General features: G+C 45.0%; 1 protein-coding gene across 3 annotated transcripts in view; it reads left to right on the top strand.

The window, feature by feature from the left end:
- The window catches only part of SETBP1 (SET binding protein 1), a 268231-nt gene that overhangs the window by 20927 nt on the left and 228633 nt on the right, over window positions 1–18671 (top strand). Inside the window, exon 1 of one of the 3 annotated variants that reach the window (XM_038169755.2) lies at window positions 16475–16603. The exons of the other annotated variants lie outside the window; for them this stretch is intronic. Coding sequence (XP_038025683.2) covers window positions 16601–16603 — 3 coding nt within the window. The 5' untranslated portion in view covers window positions 16475–16600. Of the gene's footprint in view, window positions 1–16474; window positions 16604–18671 lie in introns of those variants that run through there. 3 annotated transcript variants of the gene reach the window in all.

Below are 18671 nucleotides of genomic sequence, written 5' to 3'. Positions count from 1 at the left end.
GCAGATATGCAGCTGGCATCACTCCACTGGATTTTTGCTAGTAGATATATTTCCCCTGTACATGGGCACGGTGTCATTACGTGAGTTTTATCTCCTTGCTTATGGATGCAGGGCATATATATGAGTCCCATAAACCTGTGTGTAAGGATTCAGCTTGGGTTACACTCAGCTCTCCAACGACCATGCTTATGTCTTGGGGATGGGTTGTCCTATAGTGAATCTATCCTCTGCAAGGAGGAGCAAACACTACTAGGACTTGAAAAATCACTTAAGTTTGTTGCATAATAATTTCAGTCATATCTCCAGTGGTCCCCAGTGCTTAGAAACACCACTTCAGCATTCTTGCAGGAGTTTAAATACACACAGCACAGAGGGCAAGTAATGAAAACATGGAAGCAATTTAAGTAACAGCATGTGGGTACACAAAGGACTGGTAATGCCAGCAATGTAAAAAGGGGCTGTGAACTGGGGATATAGTATTTATTCAGTGGCCACTTAGGGAGGAAGAAGATATGCCTGTTCCTAAGCTTTGCACTGTTCTGCTAATTAGGCAGTAGGGGCCAGAGCCTGATTTCTAAAGCTATGGTCTGGGGTGCGGTGGTGATTAGAAGGGGGCTCTGTAGAGCCCCAGAGGCTGCACTGCTCATGTGCTGGGGCCTGATTTTATTTTCTTCCCCCCTTTGATTCCAGCTGCTACAGTATGTTCAAAGATGTAAACATACATTAAATACTTTCCTCATGTTTCTTTTCCATGTGAGCAATTGCCCCGGGGATGTTACGCGACGGTGAGCGGGAGGGGAGGTGCTCCAGGAGAGCATGGGGCTGGGTGTGGTTGCCCTGGCCCCGAGCAGGACGGGAGAGCTCCAGCGCTGGGAGCCTCTGCTCCACGGCTTCAAGGCTTGGCCACAACCCAAGAACTCTTGGGTTTAAAGTCACGGCCTTGCCAAGTTTCACATCAGCTTCCCCCTCTTGAAGATAAGAGCAAAGGTAGCTTCCTACACCTCTTCCAGGTCTGCTCAGTGGGTGAATCATGGCTTGGGCTGTCCATGGGACTGCTTGCTCAGTGGTTGCAAAATATGGAGGTGATTGCAAGTGTTTGCTCTGATTTCAACTGTTTTGTGCCTGGGGATGGAGTGGGCTGAACCACGACCACTTCTAGACTGGCAAAGGCTCTGTTTTGTTCTGGTGAGGGGAAGCCAGGAGCCCAAAAGATAACCTGCCCGCCTGCTGCAAGCCCTGCAGGCACTGCTCTTGGTGCTGCTTTCTTCCCACCTGCAGCAGGGTTGCTCGAGCTCAGTGCCCTTGGCATCCCTAGAAGTTCCGTTTCTTCTGGATAAGGGCAAATGTGCTGTGAGTTTGGAATGGCACTGAAAGCGTGGCACCAAATGCAAAGAAGCAATCCATCAACATTCCCTGCTTGTCATGTAGTGTTTAACAAGCCCCAGATGAGTAGTGGTTCCCTGGTTTTGTTTTTATTTCCTTCCCCCCTCCTCCTCCTTTCCTTCATTTGCTACTCTGTCTAGTTTTCTGTGTCAGCAAACACTTCATTTCCCACCCTCCTACCCCACTCCTTTCTTTAAACATAATCTGATAAAGTTTCTTTGGAGCTTCCATCATATGTGCAATGTCCTGCTGCAGGGGATGTTAACTCGTTTATTTATTATTGAATGTTTTTTTTTTTGGAGAGCTTGGGATGGGTGAATGCATTTTGTTGTTGGGAAAAAAGTGGCAGCAAGTCAGTTGGAAGTAAAGCTTCCTTGTGGGCAGTCAGAGGAAGCTCTGTCCTTGGATTTTCTTGCAATCTCCCCCATTGCTTGCCTGCAGGTATATGCCATTTCTCCCCAGGAAGCAATTTTAGCACCTTTTCCCTTGAAATTCTATTCATCTTATTCTTTTCCTCTCCCTAGCCACCCACAGGCAACTTTCTCCTCCAGTTCCTCCTTCTTGAGGACTCTCATTCATTTTTTTTTTTTTTTCCTCTTTGGACCCCTCCTTCTTCCACAAGATCACGACCACTTCCACCCCCGCTTCCTTCCCCTTCTTTACATCACTGACTGCACATTGCACTTTCCCTCCAGGTTCTCGTGTGCATTCGCATCTATTGTCAGATTACCCCCGCGCTGTACTCTCCCCAGTGACTTGTGTGCATGATCATCCAATTGCTCAAAGTGTGTGATTATTTCCCCTTTGCTAAGGGCATCCCTGCATGAGTCAGCTCTTCCTATTGCAAACTGAACATGGCTTGTGGAGTTGGTGTAAGTACTTGCTCCCTGCACTGCAAAGGGCTTAGCAAGGAGGAGAAGGCACTTGTGCATCTGCTTGAAGTGCTAGGCTTTGATTTCATGTCTTTTTTTTTTTCTTTATTTTCCAAAGGATGTAGCCCCTTCAGCCTGCGACTGTTTCTGTGCGGGGTTGGTTCCCATCCTTGCTTAGGGAAGCCTTGAGGCTGCTCTAAATGAGGCTAGTGGCAGGTCCCTGAGGTGCACAGCAGCAGAAGGAGATGAAGAGTAAGGGTATGGATCTTGGTCTCTACCCTGGTCATGGGTTATTAGTTGAGCCCCAGAAACACCAGCACAGTCTTCTGTGAGTTGTGTATAGGGGAACCTGGCTTTTGAGCAGGGGACCTGGTGGTTTTAGTCTTTCTGTACAAGCATCGGGGTGCGGAGTTGTACAAACTCAGATCTTTGATCCCAGGTTTCTTTTTGGCCAGCTTCTTTCTACCACATTGTTGAAGGCGCAAGTGAAGCAGCTGTGATTTGGTGCCCTCCCACCACAACCATCCCAGGCTCCCTCTCCAAAGGAGAGCAGGAATGAATTTATTGAAAAAAATTCAATAAATAAATCAGAGCTTAGGAGGCCTCTTTCACCATGAGCTGAAAACCACTCAGGTTCATCTCCGTCCTTGAAGATTCCTGAGATGCTTGGACTAGGAACTGAGTCTTCTTGGGCCTCTGTGTAGTAAACTGGGGGAGGCAGGTCCCACATAGAGATGATTCAGTCCTCACTGTGAAGTGTGGGGAGTGCTGGATCCGAACTCTCACCAGTCCTTCTCCAAAGCTTGTTGAAACAGTGTCCGCCTCACATTGTGTCATTCATATCTTGTGACAGGAATAAAGCAGGGTTTTTCTTCCAACTTGGTGTTCTGCCTGAGCCAGCTGATCCCCATCCTTCACTGTCTGTCTGCTCCCAAAGAATTGTGACTTTTTTTTGCATGTAGCCAAGTATTTCTTTAAGAAGCATGCATCTGTCAGCAAAGGGATGGGTTGGGGAAATGTGAACGGCTTTTACTGCCTAACGCAGAGTGCCAAATGAGGAAGAGTTGCTGTATTTGATTAGCTGACACATGACCAGGGCTTGTGGAGGCTGTCTGTGTCAAGGACTGGTTTTGTTTTGTAGCAGTCCCTCCCACGGGTGAGTTTTGCTGGCCCTCTGTGACATTTCCTTGTTCCCTCTTGCTGCACCTCTCTCATCAAACCATGACAAAAATGTCCCCTCTGCTGGTTTGGGGATTGAGGAGATGCTGCAGGGCTTTAGAGGGAAGGAACAAGAACCAAAAAAGGCAGCTGGGGGGTCTGGCTGGAGGTCCCATGCTCCCTGCTGCTGAACTGCAGGACTGAATGGGTGCTGCTCCCAGCAGCCTCGTAAAGGCCTGGCCAAGTCAGTGCACGCTGGTTGTGTTTTGAAAGCACCAGGGCCTCCAGGCTAAAAGAGATGTGCTGGAGACGTGACATACTGGTGCATGCATCCAGAGCTGTAAGTCTCTGTGCTGCTTGTGTCTTCATTTGCAGAGGTTTGGGGATGCACAAGAGTGTCAGGCCTTCATGCATTCATTCATGTTCCTCCAGCATCTACTTCTGCATGCAGTGCTCCCCCTCCTCTCCTTCCAGGCATGCCTGACCACAAATACCTTCTGATTAACCTCCAGCTTTTTTCATCTTTACTCCCTTTTTAACACAGATGCACACCCAGCTATTCATCCTCAGGTCAGGTCTAATCCTTCACATGCTTCATTCCCAGCTGGGCTCCTCACTGCCCATGCCCCCCCCGCATGGTCAGTGGGACTGCATGATGGACTCATCTTGAGTTCATTTTAATGGAAAGAGGGGCTTCACTTGATGCTCTTAGCTTATTATTATTATTATTTTTTCTCTGCTGTGAGCACTGAAATTTGTGAAAGCTGGTTTCTAACCACATTCCTTTTTTGTGGCTTCTATGGTGTCTAATGATGAGTGAACCTATTGGCTCTTCGCTCTTTGGGAGCCTCTCAGAGATCCTTTTCTTCTGTCCAGATAATTTGAACAAAACTTTTGACAAAAATCTTTAAGATGCATTATTTCAAATCTTTATTAAAATTGGTTAAAATAGCCTGAAAACCTTGAGGAAAGGGTCATGTAGTCAGGCAAGGAGTCTGTGTCCATTTGCATACATGAAAACAGTGTGATCACATTGTCCTTGTTTTCTTAGGAAACCAGTCTAAAAATATCCTGTATAAACATGCATTGTTTTGTTTTTTAACTCTGAGACTTTTCCAGCTCTAGAGACTTAAAATGATTCCATTTGATACGTGACCCCAGAGGACAAGTCCAGTTAGCTGTATTTTCATAAGAGCATTATTTTCCATTTCTTGCCATGACCTCTAATGTGAATTAGACCATTGGCACTTGGCTTCTTCATCTCAGGACACAAAGTGCTATTTGTACATCATGATTATATTTGGACTCTGGGCTGCAGGCTATCAGGAGAAGGATTCTCAAGCTTTTGTGTGCACACCAGTAGCAGGATGTTGCTTCTGAGTAGGCTGTTCGACCTGGGAAAAGTTCAGCTGTTTTGGGGTAGTATCACCTAAAACCATTCCCCAGAGCTATGGGCTCACAAAAAGGGCCAGCGGAAGGGCCAGGGTGTCTTACTACTGAAATGAGGTTGCCTGTTTCAGATGTGGCCTGGACTGTGGCTTTGTGGAAGCCAGAGTTGCTGAAGATGAGGATGTGGTCATTCGAGATGAACAGTCAATTGCAGCTGCATTCTCAAAGCTAAGTGTGTCTCTGCCAGGCTCGTTTCTAGATGATGCATCATGTTCCTCTTGCGAATCAAAGTCTACTATGGTGGGCTATGTACGAAGGCAGCAGAGGAGACTGTCCTCCTGCAAGAAGCCCACAAACTCCGTGGAAATTAAAGCAGGAGAAACGAAAACATCTCGTCTCTTAGTACAGTATGTGAAAGAGACTAATAAGATTAATGACTCAGTCAAGGAATCTGTCACAGGCCGGGGTAACATTCAGCCCTTCTTCATTGTACTGTGGTTGCTTAACCATAACACAACTTAGCCTCCCAGATGGTGGCCTGATCTTAGAGTGCTGGCTTCTGGGAGCCAGTCATCATCTTGTCACTGACATGGGGAATTTGTTTCAAAATTATAAACTCTCTGCATCTTTGGTAGCTTAATGATTAAAAAAAAAATATCCCAAAGAAGATTTAGGGTTTGGTGTAGCAATGGGAGGTAGAAATTTTGGGGCCTGTCTGCAATCAGTCAGTCTAGATGCTCTTAATGGTTATTTCTGGTCTCTCATCCCTAAAATGTGGTAAGAGTCAAAAAGTCCTCCAGTAAATATTCCTTACTTATCTTTTTATCAGTTTCTCATGGCTCGCTGTCTCACCTGGGTGGCAAGGTTTGTAGAGAGAGATGGTATCTTTTATTGACATCGCTGTTACAACAACTCCACCACTATAAACCCGGGTGGCTCATTGAGGAATTTCAGTGCTTCACAACCTTGTAGCTTCATGTGAGCCGCTTTTGATCCACATGCTGAAAGATGAGAATCAGCCCCAAGGGGGTTTGCGGGTAATTTTCCCTTGCCCAATGCTCCTGGGAGGAATGCGGTGGCACAAGCAGCCACGCCAGAGGCCACAGCCAGCTCTCCTTGATGGCTGCTTGGCTCTGTTTGACAAGGAGAGGGCCAAGCAGTGGATGCTTAGATGTGTCACCAGAGATCATGCTCTTGCTTCACTGTGGGGGCAACGCTGCTTGTTCCCAACCACGTGCTTCTGTAACACGCTTGGCAAATGCTTCCAAGGAGGATACATGAGAAATGGTTTCCTCATACTTTTGATGGAGAGTCAACACTAATTCCTAGCCTTACTCATTGTTGTTACCCTTCACTGCATCCCAGAATACGCTAAAATATTGTCCTGGCTTAGGTAACTTCATTTGCTGTATTTTCAGGTGGGTAATTTGCTAAAAACTCACTCTTAAGGCTAATAAAAATATACCTGAGGCAGACATTTTCCCCCTGGGGAGCAGCAGCACTATCAGGGGCTTGATCAGCTGTCATTTCTGCCTCTCCTACCACAATCTTTTCATCTGTAGGGAGAATCCCTAAATCAGTATCCTGCGTGGGGTGTACTACCAGGGAGCTTGAAGGCACTTGTTTTGCCTCATCTTCCAAGGTAACTGGTGCTACTGAATTGATGATGTGCTTTACTACTTATAGCCCATGTATACACAGGTTAGATGGGGATAATTAATGTTGTGGCTGTTTGCTGACACTGCTTTCACCAGTGCTCCACTGACTCTTTCCAACGACAGCCTCTCACTTTCCCTGGAATATTTTTCTTCAATAATTCATGTAATCATTAGGATGAATTCCCTCCAGCATTTTCTCTCTCTTGTCTTAATTCCATTGCATTATTTGTAATTACATTCCTGATTTGAAGGAGGGGGTGGGAGCCCGTTTTCTTCTGTGACTACAGCAAAGCAATCACCAGTAGAAGGCTGTGATGGGAGAGATTGATCTGTCCTTAGGTCACTAACTCAGGGCGTGGGCAGGAGCTGCTAGTCACTCAGGGGCAGTAATTGCCAACGTGCTTCATGGGAATTTGGGAGGTGTGGGGCAGCTCCATGGGAGGGCAGCATGTCCTTTGCTGCTCCCTGTGCTTCTGTTGGCAGACATGGCACTTGACAAAATCATGCTTCATCCTTGGAGGCAACGCAAGGCTTGGGTGCTTGGGATGAGGAGTCCTTACTTCTGCTTGGATCACCATTGAAAATAATGGGAATTTGGCTGTCGATGTCACCTAGAAGGCAGAGAAGGTTTCAAAGAACCAGGAAGCTAGCTTGTGATGGACAGCCAAGTCCTCATCCTGAGTGCAAGAGAGTGACTTATCCTTGGCTTTTTGCATCTGCAGGTATTCCTGTTGCTGATGTGTACCTGAGGTTTTGCACAGGTTTTGAGTCGTGAATCTCTTTGCAGCAAAACAAGGAAGTAGCACAGATTGCTAATCTCTGTCTAAATAAGTCTTTTCCTATTATATTGCGAATTTAGCAGCTGAACTTCACTTCCACCTGCTAAAACAGTGGTGTGTGGGACCATCATGAAGTGCTGAAAAGGTGGGATGGAAATCTGAAAACACCCTGTCATTTTTCTGTCTATCTAGTCTGGCTTCAGCTAATGAAACTCTGCATGAGCCTGTGGGGTATGGCAGCTGTGTGCTGGAGATACAAGTCGACTCAGTCCATCTTGGCCACATGGTTTAATAGGCCTCCGTGAAATCCCTGGGTCAGAGGCCATCCACCATGCCCATCTTTGTCACATTGCGGTGATGTGTATCCTGGCAGGTTTTTCTTTTTGTTCCCTCCCCGGCATGGAAAGAACCATCTGCCGGGTTGGCTTTCAGAAGAATTTTGAAAAATACCAATTTCCCTTTGTTCCAAGAGGAGGGGAGGGTAACAGGACAGAAGGGGGAAGGAGAGCCTGACCTAAAACCAAGCCACTGTTTGCAGGGGTTTTAGAATAGCCCGTATTGTGTTTCCTACTCCCCAAGGAAGGGTTGTCCTCTTTCTTCTTTTCTCTTTGATTCGATTCCCTGCCACTCTGCAAGCAAGTCAGAAGCTGCAGCTGCTGCTGTCAGCTGGGAAGGGAGTCCCCTTGTTTAAAACCTATGTGTTAATCCTTGGTAAGAAAAGCAGAAGTGCTTTATGCTCCCCTTCCATTCCCCTGTGCTTCTGCTCTCCTGCAGCTCTGATGCCTGCCCATGGTCCTTGTCACTTTGTTTGGGTAATCTCTGTATTTTGAGCCCAATCTCTTAGGAAATTGCAAGTACCTGGGACCATGTACCTGCTAACTGTGCAAATGCACTACCTGCCTTTCAGGTCATATTGTGCAGCTACGAGCTGATACAGGGACAGCCTGAGAGATTGACTGAAGTGAAAAAGTTAACAGGTACAAAAGTGACTTTTATGTACGAATTGAAACTTCAGATAGTGGCTGACTAAACAGCCCCAATAAGGAACATGGGTAGCATAAAGCTCCATAAACAAATAAACCCAAAGACTGGCCAAAGCAACCAAAGCACAGCTAGTTTTTGAGCACAAGGAAAGAGTCAGTCAAGTGTGTTGTGAATCATAGGATAAAATTATGGGGGACTTTGCAAGTAAGGGGAGCGGTTTTCTTGTGGCTGCTGACACAGATAGATAGAAATGGTTGCTCACTGGGTCTGTGCTTTGTTCCTGAGGAAAAGCCGGCAGCCTGGTGGGAGAGGAATTTTAACAGTGAGGTAAGGAGAAAGGAGGATTTGGGCTTTTCCAGATGGAAATGGCAATGGAAGCACCAGGCAGGGTACGATGGGTAAATCAGAGGCCCAAGAAGCTCAGAGAGGAAGTTTATCAGTAGGTATGATAGCACAGCTTTGAAGGGTGAACGTGAAGGGTGTTCTGAGGTTGAAAGGAAATTAAAAGGGAAAAAAACTGATTTTGACTGCTGCTTTTTATCAAAAATATCTTATCTTTCCTAGTGTAACAAACTTCCAACTCCTCAGTTGGAATATATATGTGATTACATACATATATATATGTATATCAAAGTCTACAGATATAGAGACTTTTATTTGCTGTATGTGTGTGTGTATATATGTGTGTATATATATACGTATGCTGTGTATAACTATATATATATATATATATATACACACACAAAGTCTTGTGCCTTTTTTTTTTCTAAATTGGTTGGAAACAGAAGTGCTCAGGTACTAACAGGCCAACTTCTGTTCTTACCCCTGCCGTCAGGGCGTTTCCAGAGTGTTTGTCAATATGTGATAGGTGCTTTATATAAATAAATATATATAAAACACCTTAACCAGAGAAGAGTGTTTAAATTATATATATATCACAGAGATGGGGAGGGGGAGAAAGGAGTTGGATGATGGATGGCAGCACCCTACAACTATCATGTATGAACATTACCAAACAGTATATGTTTTCAGTGCCTCCATAAGTGTGTTTTCCATTTTTACAAGTGGAAAACGGAGGTAGAGAGAGGTGTCTTGTCCAGGGCTGCAGCAGGCCCATCCTGCCTTCTACTGCTCCAATTTCACATGCTGACCCCTGTGGCTTGGTGCATCCATCAGAGTCCCAACTCTGCCCATCAGTGGTGCTGCAAGGACCAACTGGGTGCCCCGAGGGTCCTCCTTCTGAAATAGGGTGTCATGGGGGGGGCTGCATCCCGGAGGATTGGCAGGTGGCCGAAAGCTTGCACCACACAAGCCCCTTCCCAGAAGATCACCTGTGACCTCCACTCCCCATTTTGGGTAGTGGGAAGGAGCTGGCAGCCGCTGTGCACACCCCCCTCTTCCCAGACCCTTCCCCGTCGTGGCCCCTTGTTAATAAAGAAGTGTAATTGGGAGCCCTCCCTCCATCCTGTCTGGTGTGAGGCCATTTGTGTGCTGCAGGGGGAGGGGCAGATCCGGCACTGGGGGGGTGTTGGTAGTGGAGGGGGAGGGAGGGAAAACTCTTTTGTTTGTTCAAGTAATTTAGGCCTCAGATGTTTTTTATTATTCTTTCTAGTTTAAAATAAATAACAATAAAACATTCTTGATCAGCCCCTGATAAAGGTGTGCTTCTGGTACACAGAAATCTCAATAGCAGAGGGAACAAAGTGCAATGGAGAAGTGTGAATTTGAGCTTTTTTTTTTTTTTTTTTAATTTCTTATGTTTGTCAGGAGAGATGCCACTAATTTGAGACAAAACAACACAACAAACGATAAAAATGATTTCTGCACGTTGTACAGAGATCTCCCCATCTCACCCCTTTATGTAGTTGGTGTCTGTAACAGACTAAACCCGGAGCCCAGGGTGGAGGCTGCATTGATTACTTGGGTGTTACTGCTGTGTTTGCTTTGCATTCGCTCTGTGCAGCCAGCCCGAGGTGAAACATAGGGAAGTTGCTGTCTTTCTCAGCTAATGAATCTCCCTTTCTGCTTTATATGTACTAGTACATTGCCTTTGGAGTAGAGACTTTCTATTTTTTGTACTAACACACCAACTTTACTGATGAAGAAGCTCTCCTATGCCTTCTGATCAGTTTCATTAAACTTTTATTTATTTATTTTTTAAATGGGAACAATAAACTAAATAAAAAGTAACAAACACTTTCCTATTTCTTAAGCTTCAGTAAAACTCATCTTTAAACCTTCCCTGGGGGCCTGCACTAAGCTGCAAGTGTCTGTTCTGTGATGGGTGGGCTCTGCTATTGAAATGCTTGTGTTTCAACTGTGTGAAAGTTGCAGAAAAATGCACATGGGATAGGCAGAATTTATTTATTTATTTTTTAAAGATAGAGAATAGGGTAATGGTGTGAAAGAATGAATTAGTTATGGCAAATCTTATTAGTGTCCATTGTAAGCAGAGACATATGGGAGTACTTGCAAAATTATTCCTTGTTTATTCAGCTTCGTAACCGAAGCAAATTTTTTTGCATAGTGTCATTTATTTGGCAACTGGAGGGGTGTGGAAGGTGTGTGTATATGTAGCGGGAAGGAGGAGGTGGGGGGAACGCTGTATTGGTATTCCATTAAAACTGATGCTTGGTGCTTTGTTTGTCAGGTTTTGGCAAGGCTTTTTGCTTTGAAAGCCATTCAGAGAGGATCGGAGCAGATGGCAGGGAGATCCTGTTTGTGTTATTTTTGGACATTCCCATTGAAAGTCTCAGATTGTTGTCCTTTTTCCCTCCCTCCCCCAACTCGTGTATGTTTTCCTTTCTTTCTTCCTTCCTTTCCCCCTTCCTTCTTGAGAACTTTTTTTTTTTTTTTTTTAAAGTATATATTAATAATACAGCACCCTCTAAAAGCTATGTGTGTTTCTGACAAACTAAACTGTGGGCATCTTCTTACTGTCTCCCTACACTCAGAAAAGGTTGCAAGGGGGGCTGCCTCTTCCTGAAGCTGCATTAGGAGAGTAAGCTGGGTAGGGATGGGAAGTAAGGCTGCTGTTTCGGTAGGTTTGGCTCAATAGCAACACTTTTTGCTCATAGATTGGCAGCTGTATCAAGCCCAGGCAGCAAGTTTAGATTGAGGGTCTTTGACAAAAACAACTTTGGTGACTTGCGTGACATGTGCTTATGACCTCTGTGGTCTTTAAGCCCTTTTGGTGGAGAGGGCTGGTTGTAGATAGACTAGAAAACTGAACTATGCCCCGGCTCTTCATGGTGGTCTTCCCATGTCACTGGTGAGATTTGTTGGTCTTAGGCAGTGTGGAAGCCTTTTGTTCCACCACTGTCTGTGCCCAGATTGTGCTGGGAAGTGAGAACTTCATTGCCTTGCATACCTGGTGTAAGCAGTTTTCTCAAGCAGTAATTTAGCTTAATATAACACTGTTGGATATGTCTGCAGAGCGTTTCATGTGGAAACCTTCACTGAAGCCCTCTACAACCTTTGTGCAGGCAATCCAGCAAAACTGAACCTGGTCCAATCAGTTAAAGCACTTGGCTAGCCCTGGTCTATCGGTGAGGATGTGCATACACAAAGAAGATGGGAGGTCTTGGCTGGAATCAGTACCTAAAAGTTCAGGTGATTCACCCAAAGCTCATCCAGATGATTAAATCTCTTAAACTAAGCTGGAAATCTCATGGAAACAAGCTTTCTCATGCTCATTCTGTCAGTGGTTATTCCCAGCTAGAAACAGATATTTAAATCCCCAAATCTTTACATCAGCTGATATTAGGATGTTTTTACACAGGAAAAGGCTTTACCAGGATTTTAAGCTTTGGCCCAGGAAGCGCAGAAATGTGAGCAAGTGAACTTCTCAAGCTTAGCTGAACTACCCTGACCCTGTAAGACAGTTTGGTTTAGGTTTTGTCTGAGTTCAGGTTGATGATTCATGTCGGTTTTTAGGTTGCTTGAACCTGTATACCCACATCCTCAATTATTTTCTTTCAACCAATGCGCTGAGGGAACCCACTTCAGAAAGTCTCATTTCATTTTTAATTGAGTAAAAACTCAAAGTTTGCCAGCTGCATTGCATCTGAATTGCAGTGCTAGCTGGAGGAGAGATCTGAATGGATGGTAGCAGGTGACCAAAGACATGTGATGTCATTTGAAGTGCATTTCACTGAATTTTGTAGGATTTTGCTCAGCGGCACTGACCTTTATGCCTGCCTTATAAAGTTTGGGAGATCACTCTTGCTACCCACTGCCCCAGCCTTCTTTTTGGTGGGTGGATGGTGCTGTCTTCCCCTGCACTGTGCTCGCAGCCCCTGGCAGGGCTTCCCTTGGGGAGCTTCCAGTGATAAGGGCTTTCCTGGTCTGGCACGCTGAGAGCAGAGCCAAGCTACAGCCACAGACTAGACAAAAGGCAAACTCGACCTAGTATTTATGTAGTTACTTAAACATGATTTAACCTAAATAATGCACACTGTGACTTGGCCGGGGGAGGAGGAGAGAGGGGCTTGTTTCTAATGAGCCAGGAGACAGCACAATTAATTACATATGAAAGACAGATAACAGACAGCAAACTGTCTACAGTAGGGAGAAACAAAATACCGATGTGAACAATTAAAGCGTCCACGTGATGGAAGGGTCAGCGGTTTCTCATAGAGCAGGCGGCTGGGTATGGCCCCAGGAGAGTGGTACGGGATGCTCGGGGAGGGGGGTGGCAGGGCCAGCATGGGCTTTCTGGGCCGTCCGCAGTTTTGCTGTCAAAGTCAAGCAGGCGCTTCTGAGGCTGACAGGCTGCGCTCTGGGCATTATTTTCATCACATGCACTTTTGACAGCGGGATTGTTAGCTACTAATCTCGGTGACACGCGAGATGGGGAGAGGAGCGGTTGAGGTGGGAAAAGTGGAGCAAAGGCTCTGGAGTCGATTAGATACCTGCCTTGGGATGCTGCAGGCCATGAAGCAAGATGAAGGAGGCTTTTCCTCCTTAAAAAAAAATAAAAAATATATATATATATATAAAATAATTATTCTCATCGCCTTCCAGATGTGGAAGCACAAATCTCAGCTGCAGTACGTAAAGGGGTTTGAAATCTTCAAGGAGCATGGTCAGAGGTTTGCACCCTCTCCTCCCCCTCCCCAACTGCAATATAGGAGCCTGTCATAAGTTATCCTTCCTTTCATCCTCCCCTCCTGTGAGCCTGTCCTGCAGTCAGCGCTTGACTGTAAAGATTTGAAGGTAAAGGCCGATGGATTAGCCTAGGGAAGGGCCAAAGGTTAAATGAGCGGGGCTAGCAGCATGCAAAGGGCTACGATTGAAATATTTGCTGAATGCTGACAGGCAACAGAATAGAGGCAGACAAGTGGCAAATTCCTGTTTTCTCCTCTAATTGAGAAAATATTTTGAGTGGTATTCAGTCAGACTGCAAAATGAGACTCTGGGAAAGTCAGCCAGCCGGTCCATACGGGAGGGAGAGGAGGGGAGGACACTTATTGAAAGACCTATCCAGCTGAACCTGTTTCCAGAAACTTTTTGCTTATGCTTATGGAAATCCCTGGAGCCCAATGCTTGCAGTTTGTTTGGTCATTTTTCCCATGCGATTGCAATGTCAAAATATTGCTACAGTGAACTCAAAATATCTCCCTAGGAGAATTTGACCCCTTTCTGATTTTATTTTGCTGTCATAGAAGACTTGCATTGTAAGTCTAGCTTCTTGAATAGTTTGTACTGCTCACAATATTGGTATTAGAGGGGCTTGCATGAAAAATCTGTGTGTTGTTGAGGATCTGGCTATCATCTGTTGGTCAGAAATAAATGAGCTGTTTCAGTGCACAGTGTGGATGAGATATAATTGTGTCAGTAAAACATGACAATCATTCAACCCTTCAGTACATCCACTCCGTGTAGACAACAATCAAGTCAGATCAATTAAACATTCTTCAACAACTTTCTCAATCTGAAATGAGGTTGTGCAGGGAGAAAGGGATTGGGAGCAGCATTTCTCATCAGTGTAGTTCAGGGTGGAACCAAAGAGACTTCATGGTGACCATACCCCTCAGTTGTGTTTCTTCTGTTGGTAAGGGTGGTGGCATCAGTTTCAGCTGTTCCTTATATAGTTATAAAGTCAAAGCTGGTGCTGATGGAGATGCAGTCGCCTGCACTTTGCCATTAGCAGTGAGGGACCCTGTGGCAGCACTTGCATGATGCCTGCACATGGGCACAGTCATTGTGAAAGTGTAGCACAGCCGGCGCGTTACTCTGCAGCAGGAAACTGAGTCCAAGCGAAGAGAGAAGTTTTGTTTGGTGTGTCACAGATCAGCTGCATTGACTCCTGATTCAGCTCCTGCTTCAGCACTGCATCTCTCCTGCTTGCTCTCAGACACAGGAGGGTTTGGTGGGATGTGGGAGAAGGGAATTCTGTCCAGGTGTGGCCAAAAGTACCTCACTGGCCTTTCACACCCTCCAAGGGGCGATTTAATCACTCACGTCCCCTCTGCCCTAAGCCTTCTGCCTCACCATTCCCCAAATGCTCCTGCTAAAGCTGATGATGTCCTGAGAAGGTTTCAATTAACATAATTTCCTTTTACTTAGAAATCTGTGGTTAGTTAAGGAGACAAGCAGAAGGGAAAGAAAGATGTAGGAAGAAGCAGTTCCTTGAGCCAAAAAACAGCATGAGGGTCAGCAGAGTTTACATTTCTTTCTATATGCTTGTGCCATAAAACTCAGAGACTGGCTTATAAAGTGTTTTTTTGGAAAATGCCATAGCCGCCAATACAAGCTGCAGTGGAGGAAGGTTTTGGCAGGGCTGTGTCCTATTTGTGGCCAGCAAGTTATGTTGCATTTGGTCTCTCAAATGCTTATGCTCCTTAAAGATACCCAAGAGAGGTTCATAAGTTTTTTTTTATAGACCGTATGGGCTTGGCTACAGATGTTAGCATTCATCAACAGGTCCAAAACTTGTCTGTTGTTAAGCAAATGGAAAGAAGGCTTGCCTTGCTTTATGGGTCATCTTCAAATGGGGTATGCTGAGGTTTGATTCCCTTCTGCCTGCCTTGCCTTACACCTGGAGTGTGGATGACCTGGTTGGTGTTATTGCTGCTCCTGGAACAAGTCAAGGAACATTTCCAGCTGCACAGCCACAAAGTCGCTGGAGTGTTGGATGTTCAGCATTGCAGACCTGTGTCTAGTTTGGGGAGTCCTTTATTAGGAGCCTTGTGATGGGAGTAGGCAGCATGTTCACCACCTAACAGTAGGGAAACTGAGGCACTAACAAACCTCCCTCTGTGTAAATCTCTATATCAACAAGAGCTGAAAGTGAATCCCCAGCTCATTCAGTTACCCAGCCATCCTCTTGCCTTTAAATCATGGGTCTGTCTTGACCTTCCTGTACCCCTCTTGGTTGCTGCCCGGGTTGCACAAGTGAGAACAAAGTGATACTTGTTTGCCTCATCCAAAGAGCTCACTCAAGCAGGTGATTGTCTTGCCTGCTTTTTCAGTCCCAAAACAAAGTGCTGAAAGTGTTGTCCTGTGATGTAAAACATCCCGTATATTCTCCCGGGACTGAATTTTACTTTCTGAGTGCAAGTGGCACTGAAAGGAAAAGAGGTCAAAATTGCAGGATACAGGGAATAATTCCCAGGTGCTGAAATTAGGAGAAATGTGAGCACTCCTCTGTGCTCCTCGTGGAGTAGGGAGCAAGAGAGCTTTATTGGCTCTAGTTGCAATTGCTAAAGAGCAGGGGGGGGAAAAAAAGAGCAGCAGGATGAAAACTCAATCAAAATCAGTTAATAATAATAATTTAAAAAGTTTTTGTGTCTGTGTGTGTGCGCACTGCATTATATTCGCAAGAAGATGTAGATCATAAACTCCAAAGGGGTTTGGGCCTCAAAATTCATGTGTATCCAGCATGCAAGCTATGAAACCAGAAACATATGGGCTTTGGCTTAAAATGAAAATATCAAGCCATTGAAGTTCCTCTGTTTTGATTTCCCTCTCTGCAAATCAGGGATATGACAGCACAGGTCATCCTCTATGAAAAAGGAGGTAGTTTCTCAGGTCTACAATCATTCTGAACACTGAAGTGATGTCTTGTTTCATTGTGTTTGGTCCGCTCTAGTTTCTAGTCAAAACTAGAAAAATACAAAGGATTTTGAGTCCGTGATGCTTTTGGTTTTTGTTTGAAGACCCAAAAATGAAAGAAGGAGGGGGGGGTGGGGGAGGGGAGTGAGACAGGAAATACAAATTGAAACTAAAAAGGAGACATGAAGAAGCCCAAGACAAATGGAAAGTCTGAGCTTTGCCGGGGTGCCTTCAGCTGTGACAATATGAAGCTTGAGCTAAACCTGGAGTGGAGAACTGTGCTTCACGCAGCAGAAACAGAAGATCCTCCCTCAGGGGAATGGTAAGTCTGCCCCCCATCAAAGGTTTAGGTTTCTAAAATGACACAAATAATATCAATATCTTTTATTAGAGTTTTTTTGTGTGCCGAGCCATACTGCTTTGGAAATCAGTTTCCAGGGGAAACTGAGGCTCAGAGTGTTTCTGTGTTTACAGAGTCTACTTGTACAGTATATTGCTGTTTCAAAAAGCTTAATTTTCATTTCCAGGCTAGTGCTATTTTCCAGGGTCTTTTACTTAGTCACTCAGGATTTTGTGTTGAGAAGAACCAGCTTCTGACAAGAAGTTTTGAAACTCATCCAGTTCACAAAGGATTTTTTTTTTTAATTATTACTTTTTTCCTCTTGTCCTGCATGGTTTGTGGTTCTTAGAGGCTCTCTTCTTAAGAAGAGGTTAACAGATCCTCCTGCCAGCCCCATGATGTAGCGTTTCAGCAAAGTAGTGACTGAAAACAAGTCTGGGTAAATGTCTTGTTTGGGTGTTGGTAACCTGACTCAGCAGCTCAGACCTTGATTTTTATCTTCTCAGTGAGTGGGTGGGTGGGAGAGACAGGTGATAACAGTTCAAAGAAGTAGAGTTTCTAACATCTGGGGCCAAAAGGAGGGATGGTGATTTACAGTAAGGGATATGTACCGTGATATTAGTAATTCAGCTGCTTGCCCCATTTCTGTAGCCTTTTGCAGATAGACTAGTGGCTTATCCATACCTGTTTCTAACAGGACATTTATTTGGAGTATTTTAGAAACTGTAAATATGCTTGATTATAAATATGTTTTATCCTTACCCTATGACTCTATTTATTACTTGTGAGGCAAATATGATGGTCAAATATAGGTGAAGCAACATGGGTGGGAATTGAAGGAAAGGAAAAGTTTGAAGTTTCATTGGGAATTTCTCCCCCAGACTTTGAATGAAAGAAATCATCTCTGTCTCCCTACACCTGCCACCAAAATAAAATAAAAAAAAAAAATCCTTTTTCAAATGGAATGCAGAAATCAAAGCATTTTTCAGGCTTCGGACATCCACCAGAAAATCTACATTGCTTTCAGGAGTTTCATATGAAAATAAAATGGCCTTTTTTTGCCTAGATCTGAGTGAGCATAGTTGTTTTTTTGTTTTGTTTGTTTGTTTGTTTTAAACCAATGGTACTGGAAACCCAGTCCAAATAGAAGATTTATAAGGGTTTGGATTTCTCTGGTGGGTTTGACTCAGGCCTTTGAAGCCTGGGGCAGGCCCAAGGAGCAGGCCTAAGCCTAATGGCTGCCCCCCAGCCTCCCAGGGATTCAGGGAATTTTAGCCGTGCTTGGTTTCTGTTGCCACAAGCTAGGCTGACTGCTGGCCTTCTGTGCACACTTGCCACATACTTGTCTCTAACTGCCCCAATTCTGGCAGTTTTAGGTCTGGCTTTTAAGGAGAGGCAAATGTCCTGTGGCTTTTCTTGCCATTCACTGCTGGCATGGATGCTCAGGTCCTGTCTGGCCACCTCTCACATTGGATTTGCAGCCTACTGCAACTCAAAACCATGTTTGTTTGTTTATTTTTTCTCTCTGAATTTCCAAACTGGATGCCAGAGCAGCTGATAAAAAGGATTTGAAGGAGGCTAAAGGGCCTTCAAACTGCTTAAGGGGGGTAAAATGTAATCTGCTGGCTCAGGTGAGTGTTGCTGACAAGTCCCAGTGCCTGGTGGCATGGTGGTTGTCAAGTGGGGCTCTCAGGGCAGAGGGATTCAGGCCTTCGGGCTGCTCTCACTCCTTTCATGTGTTATACTGCCTGTGTAGTTGGGTTTCCTTGGCCAGCCAGACACACTACCAATAGCCCCTGAGTATGTTCTCCCCCTTGCCAGCACGATTAGGCATGATACAGCACTAGGGAAGCTCCTCCTTAAAGGTCACAATATTCTTTGGTCTTTGTGTGGCCTAAATGGGCAAACACAATCCCTCCAGTTTTGCTCCTAGTGGTCCCATAATAAATAGTTCCTGCTGAAGGTCAAATGACCCACGTCTTGATGGATCTGTTTTGTCTGGATTTCTCCAATGTTTGGATGGCTAAGTTTTTGAGGGTCCAGGGGCTTT

The sequence above is a fragment of the Anas platyrhynchos genome, chromosome Z (genome assembly GCF_047663525.1).
Source record: "Anas platyrhynchos isolate ZD024472 breed Pekin duck chromosome Z, IASCAAS_PekinDuck_T2T, whole genome shotgun sequence".
Classification (NCBI taxonomy): domain Eukaryota; kingdom Metazoa; phylum Chordata; class Aves; order Anseriformes; family Anatidae; genus Anas; species Anas platyrhynchos.
This window is presented reverse-complemented; position numbering and strand designations above follow the sequence as displayed.